Raw genomic sequence first — 6391 nt, 5'->3', positions numbered from 1 at the left:
AAGACCCGAACTCTTCCACGACATGCATTTTTAATTTCTCTTTGATATTTGGACATATTGGGGCCCGATGAATGTAAAAACAAAGAATTTCCAGATTTTTTTTTTTTTTTTACCTTATTTTTGTTTTTAAGAAAAATGAGAGCCACAAATGAGGATATTCATTTAAAATTTTGATAGAACAGTAGCTGTATAATGTCCTCGTAAGTGGATATCAGACCCATGTAGAGCAAAATTGAGTATTTTGGTCAAAATAACCAAAAATGTGATGTCCACATATGTGGACGGCAGGTCCTAGGAGGTTAAATCAATGAAATTACAAATACTTTTTCCAGCTCTCATTGTTTTAATGTTTCTAAATTAAATCATTGTGTTCTCATTCCCATCGTGTAACAAACCGTCGATTTGTCACAGCTCAAGGCCATCGTTATGAAACACTCCAGATTCTTAATTGAAGCGAATGCACTTCCCTTTTTATTCGCTTCGTGGCTTTCTATTGCAGCCCTAACCTTAACCATAACCTTACATTTATAGGTTCATTCCAACCTGCTCTCATGCCTCAGAATGCGTAACATACAGACGAATTGTCACATACCTTTGGTATTTAACGTGTTGGTATAGCTCGTTTGCGTCTGCTGTTTACAAGCTAAAGAGACCTTCACTTGCTTGACATCTTAAAGTGTCGATTATATTTGTACCCTTTGGTATAAGGCTGTAACAGCAATAGCAAAACAGTATGAAACTTTGTAAACAAACCCACTGGGGGAAAGCAGAGTCACAAAGTCTCTTTCTGCATTGCTAAAAATATGCTCCATATCCGTTTTTCACAAAAGTCAAGTCAGGACCACCGTGTCCGAAAGTCAGACGCAGGAGCGGTGTACAGCAAGCACTTCAAATTCTTATTAGAAGACCCAGAGCAGAGTAAATCCTCCTCTGAAATGCTCACGAGGCGGGTGCTTTTCTGCCGTGCAACAGAACAACACTGCATTGAGACACAGCGTTACAGACATATAGTCACTCGCTTCACTTAGGAAGTTTGAGGCATAGTCTGTGTAGCCGTTATGACACTACCCATAACCACATTATTATTCATCTCTGGCTCTCTTGCACAGCATGTGGGGTTTTTTTTTTTTTCAGTCACCCCTAAATGGTTGCCGCAGATGGCCGCCCCTCCCTGAGCCTTGTTCTGCTGGAGGTTACATCCTGCTAAAAGGGAGTTTTTCCTTCCCACTGTCACCAAAACTCTTGCTCACAGGGGGGCAAATTATTGGTGGGGTTTTCTCTGTTTTCTTTGTATTATTGTAGGTTCTTTAGCTTACAATAGAAAGTTCCTTGAGGCAACTGTTGCGATTTGGCACCATATAAATAAAACAAAAAAAATTTGAATTTGGACGCTGACTCACGTTGCCACTTGACATCCACAGTCATATTCAAAACTAGTCATGATGTCACAAAGTCACACTTGTAAGCTTTACTGGCAATATTTATTCATTGTAGCTATTGCAATATGCGGCCTGATGATTTACATTTACACATTCACAATGACATTAAGCAAAAGCAACATGACAGAAAACCTATAAGCATGTTTCATATGCAGAAATATGAAGTGAAGCATAATGTTGTATTTCATGTTAAAGTGTGTTATTTTCACACTGCAGTCGAGGGAAACCTGAACATCCTGCTGTTACTTCCCTTTAATTCCCGTTTTTCCCAATTGGGTCGATACATATAGAAAAAAACCCCAAACATTCCCACCTGATCCCTTTAGAATCAGCTGGTTTTTTACAGCATAAAGATGACTAGTAGATAAGATGGCTTATCTACTATCAAATGTAGATAATAAGACCTTTCATATCAATTTCATACTTGTTATATCATTTGACCCTTTAAAAAGTGCACTTTGGGTAAACTTATAAAATTAATTTGGTTTCATGTGCTTACTAATGAAGGTTTCTTATGAGGGTTTAAAACATGCTGGAAAAAGAAACACAAATTTAAAGGCGACAAATTTCAACACACACACACACACACACACACACACACACACACACACACACACACACACACACACACACACACACACACGTGTGTATTTATATCCTTGTGGGGACATCTCATTGACATAATGGTTTCTCTAGCTGCTTACCCTAACCCTAACCATCAAAAATGAATGCCTAACCCTGACCCTTACCCTAAACGTAACCATAACCTAATTGTAACCCTGACACTAAAACCACAATTCTCAAAAGAGTCTCAAAAAAAGCCTTTAAACTCGTTGGGACCGGGATTTCGGTCCCCACAAGGGCTGTTGGTCCCCACAAGTATAGTAAACTTCCAATTTTTGGTCCCCACAAAGATGTTAATACCCGTCCACACACACACAAACACTTATGTAGTTCATAAAAATCCTTAAAATCAGACACTTTTTCCTGCAAAGATATAATTAAAGTTTTTGTATTAAAAGTGAGTGTGAAGGTTTCAGTATAAATGATGAGTGAAGGAACTGCGAGGTCAAAAACCGGTTTGTGAACTCTTGTTATGAAGCTGGGAATTTTCACCCTCTCCATCTTTGTGTCTTGCGACTGTACGTTATCAGGGGAGGGTCTGATCATTAACCAGTGATAACACTCTGGGTCTCTTTTCTGGCTCTCAGAATCACCGAATTTACATAAAATTAGCTTAATATTTGATTTCATAAGATCTGAAATGAGTGATGGATCTATAGGATTTTCCAGAAAGTGTTAAACAAGTGCTTAAAAGAGTAGAGTTAAGGTCAACGCTGAGGGCTTGGTTTCGCCCCCTGGTGGTCATTAAATTCAACCTAGACGCTATGTCCATATTATATTTATAGTGACGGACTGATTTGTCACATACTTTGTCACATATTGTGATGGTGTTTGTAGCATTTCGTTTTTAGTATTTTTGCTGTTATTGTTGGTTTTGTTTTTTTGTTGTGTTTTTTTTTTTTTTACCCCCAACATAATATCCAGTATATCGACAACCTTCTCTGATGGATCGGAGACACGGTAATTAATTCCAGTTCACTTGCACCACTAAACTCATCCCACTGCTGCCTCCTCCTGGACCTTCATGTCATAGGTTCGGAAGCTCTGCTCCGTCCAGCAAGCCCCTCCGTTTTGGGTCTGGGCTCTTTGGAGGACAGCTTGCTGGTAGAGCACGGGAGGGTCTCTGAGCGTCCTGCTGTGGGCCGGGCCCCGCACGTTCATGTCGGGGAAGCAGTGGACACACACGCAGGTCTCTGTTGGCAGGGAGTCGTCTGATGGCTCGAGGTTAACGGGGCAGCTCAGAGACGTTAGAATATCTATAAGTGAAGAAGGCAGACTCTCGTTAAACTGCTCAGCGTTTCCAGTGGTTTTTTGGTTCATTCCAGACTAACCTTTGGAGCTTTTTCCCAGTTGCCTAGCTGGAATACCAGTCTCCTGTCCCGGCCTGGCCTCGCTCTCTTTCTCCTTCTTGGATTGACTGCCCTGTGTGGATCCTGGGTTAGAGGTTTTGGCCTTGCCTCCTCTAAGAAAGGCTACAAAGGCCAGAAACAAGCTAGAAAACAGCAGCGCCAGGCACACAGCCAGCAGGGAGTAGATGAGGATATCAGAGTCTTTCAGTGTGGAGGGTCCTGCGACAACTTCAGCTAGAAAAGAAGGAGGACAGATCTTTTGACTGAATGCTTCTAGATTCAAATGTCAGGTATATAAGCTCTGAACAATATTAGTCAATCAGAACAATTTGACAAAGGTTTGAGATTTTCCAATACTTCCTTCTTTAAGGTTTAAAAACACAGAAAAATCCCGTCAGGATAAAGGTCACTGAGGGGTCAGCACTCACTCTGGCAGTGTGGGGCGCATTCTGGAGGATGTGTGCCACAGATCTCTTTACACTTTATACATTTGTTTAGCAGCTTATCGTAGTAGTGGCCAGGTTGAGTCTTACAATTTACAGCCTCTGATGCAGAAGGAGACAACGTGAGAGGAGACAGGAGAAGCAGAAGACATGTAAGAAACTGAACTGTGTGGGTTTAAGAGTATCTCTGCTGTTGCTATTACCTTCAGGAAGAAAATCAAATATCAAAAATACATGTTACATCTATATGTCTTCAAGTTTATGTGTAATTCTAGCTGGATTTGAAGTTGCAATCTTGGAAAAGTTGCATTAAAAAATGCCCCTGCATATGTCTGTGAATGCATGTGTGTGCTCTCACCACAGAAACTTCTGCATCTGCTGATTACAAGTGATTTCTGACATGTCCCCAGACAGTCCATACACCCCACCAAAGCATCCCGATACTGACCTTCAGCACAGCCTCCACCCATCGGCCTGATAACCCTCACACTGAAACAAACACAAACACACACACACACACACACACACACACACACACACACACACACAAACAAAGGGACCAAAACAAATGATTTTATTATTTTCTTTCTGTCTTTGTGACTTGATCTCTATGAAAAGTTTATTTATAAAGAAACTTTAAAAAGATGGGTGACTGTAAACGAGCAGCTGTGGCATTGGCTAACTACACATGTGTAAATTATGTTGGTTATTTTATGTGCGTGTTATTCTGGTGTGTGTGTGTGTGTGTGTATATATATATATATATATATATATATATATATATATGAGAAAGCAAAGCATTTGTGATATGTAATGTATGCAGTGTAATGGATTCGACTGCTAGCTCTATCCTTGACCCAATGAAACTGTATTATTTTAGAAATCGACGCTTTACTGAGAAATATCTGTTTTTGTCCTCTTTTTGTGTTTTCCACACGTTTTTGGAGCAAAACTTAGCATAGCTAAAACCAGCATCCTTTTAGAAATCATGTACTTTCTTCTTAAGCATATTTTTCTTTGCTCCAGTGAGCACTGAGTCATCCAAGTGCAAAAAGATGCAGATCTCTACACCTCCTCCGCCCTGCGCTGCTTTCACATAGAGCGCTAAGACTAATGCCCGGGTATATCCGTCACACCCCAGCGAGCAGCACTCTGTGTCTAATTCAGGATTCATATACAGTATGTTCTCTCTTTAACTTTCAGAAACACATATAATGTCTACAGTCTCGAGCGTCTGAATTCAGAGTACCTTTTAAATGCACTTAGCCATTTCTGTGCTTACTTATGGAGGGCGTTTCTTATTGTTTTGATGTTTGGAATCTACAGAAGGACGTAAACTGCGTTCAAACTGATAGAAAACATTGTTTCTCGTTATAAAAGCCTCAACGAGCCACTTGGTGTGTTATGAAGGTCCTCTATAGGAACTTAACCAGCACTCGAGAAATAGATTTGATTCTCACCTGCGTTTCAAATGCTAACGAAGCACATTTATCTTGAGTCGCTGCTATAGGCTGTTAATGATGTTGGCAGAGATCACTTACCAAGCGAGATGAAGACGCGGAGGGAGAATCCTTGATTTGAAGATGAGAGTGACACAGGCCTGTATTTCAGCGTGGAAGCTAATTTAAATATACACTTAGTGCCTGACTTGGGACTTCCCCCTATGCATGAGGAGGATCCTCCCACTTAAACACACACACACAGACTGAGGTCAGACAAGAAAAGTGCCTATATATTGTAGTTACTTTCCCTTGGACTTATTGAGACTGAGTGTAGTCCATATAGTAAACAGGATGTCTGGTACTGAGTGTCTGGCACATGGAAGTGTGAGACAGTTCCCTGCACTCTAGTGACCTCCACAGTCACCTGACCGGAGCACTCTTGGGATGTGGCGCAGCAGGAGATTCACATCATGGATGTGCAGCTGATCAAATCTGCAGCTGTGTGATGCTGTCATGGCAATATGGACTAAAACATCTGAAGAATGTTTCCAGCACCTCCGTGAATCTGTGCCGTGAAGAATTAAATCTGAATACAAAGGAGTGCTGGCAAGGTGTACCTAATAAAGTGTCAGAAGGTTGTAGAGGGGTTGAATCACTTTTGGAGTGAGCTACAAGAGGCTGTTAGGAGAACTCATCATTATTATTTTAGTCCTTTTCCACTTAATTACACTTGAACTACATAGAATATGAAATACCCTCTACATGATTTTTTTTAAAGAATATAAAACATTCATTAAAAAAGAAAAGATATATGGCCTAGAGCTGAGACGCCACATTTATTCCAGTTTGATCTTAAGTGGGCCAGGCCACATTTAATCCCTGAGATAGCCTAATATCAGGAAAAAAAAAGTCAAATTTTGACAAAATGTATAAATTGGGGGGGGGGGGGGGAGAAACACTGCTGAAGTAAATGCAAGAAATGTCAGCACGACTCTTTGGGCTTAATCTGCAAGAGGTAAATGTGTAAAATTATAAACAGAAATTTCTTGTTTATTCATTGAAAATGTCTGTGTTTTTACATTTCTATTGTAGTG

At 40.4% G+C, this 6391-nt stretch overlaps 1 protein-coding gene across 2 annotated transcripts; it reads right to left on the bottom strand.

The window, feature by feature from the left end:
• Positions 1–1500: 1500 nt before the first annotated feature.
• Positions 1501–5508, bottom strand: LOC134633283 (tumor necrosis factor receptor superfamily member 13B). Of its 2 annotated transcripts, none has more exons than XM_065471603.1 (5): positions 5397–5508; positions 4214–4344; positions 3841–3957; positions 3395–3646; positions 1501–3319 (listed from the first exon to the last, which is right to left on the bottom strand). In XM_065471603.1, exons 2-5 carry the CDS (start codon positions 4323–4325, stop codon positions 3057–3059), a joined length of 744 nt encoding a protein of 247 aa, XP_065327675.1. In that variant the 5' UTR covers positions 4326–4344; positions 5397–5508; the 3' UTR covers positions 1501–3056. The 2 variants fall into 2 exon arrangements, with proteins under 2 accessions (XP_065327675.1, XP_063338231.1); XM_063482161.1 differs by having other exon boundaries at positions 4304–4344.
• Between the last annotated feature and the right edge of the window lie 883 nt (positions 5509–6391).

This window comes from Pelmatolapia mariae, linkage group LG8 (genome assembly GCF_036321145.2).
Source record: "Pelmatolapia mariae isolate MD_Pm_ZW linkage group LG8, Pm_UMD_F_2, whole genome shotgun sequence".
NCBI lineage: Eukaryota > Metazoa > Chordata > Actinopteri > Cichliformes > Cichlidae > Pelmatolapia > Pelmatolapia mariae.
This window is presented reverse-complemented; position numbering and strand designations above follow the sequence as displayed.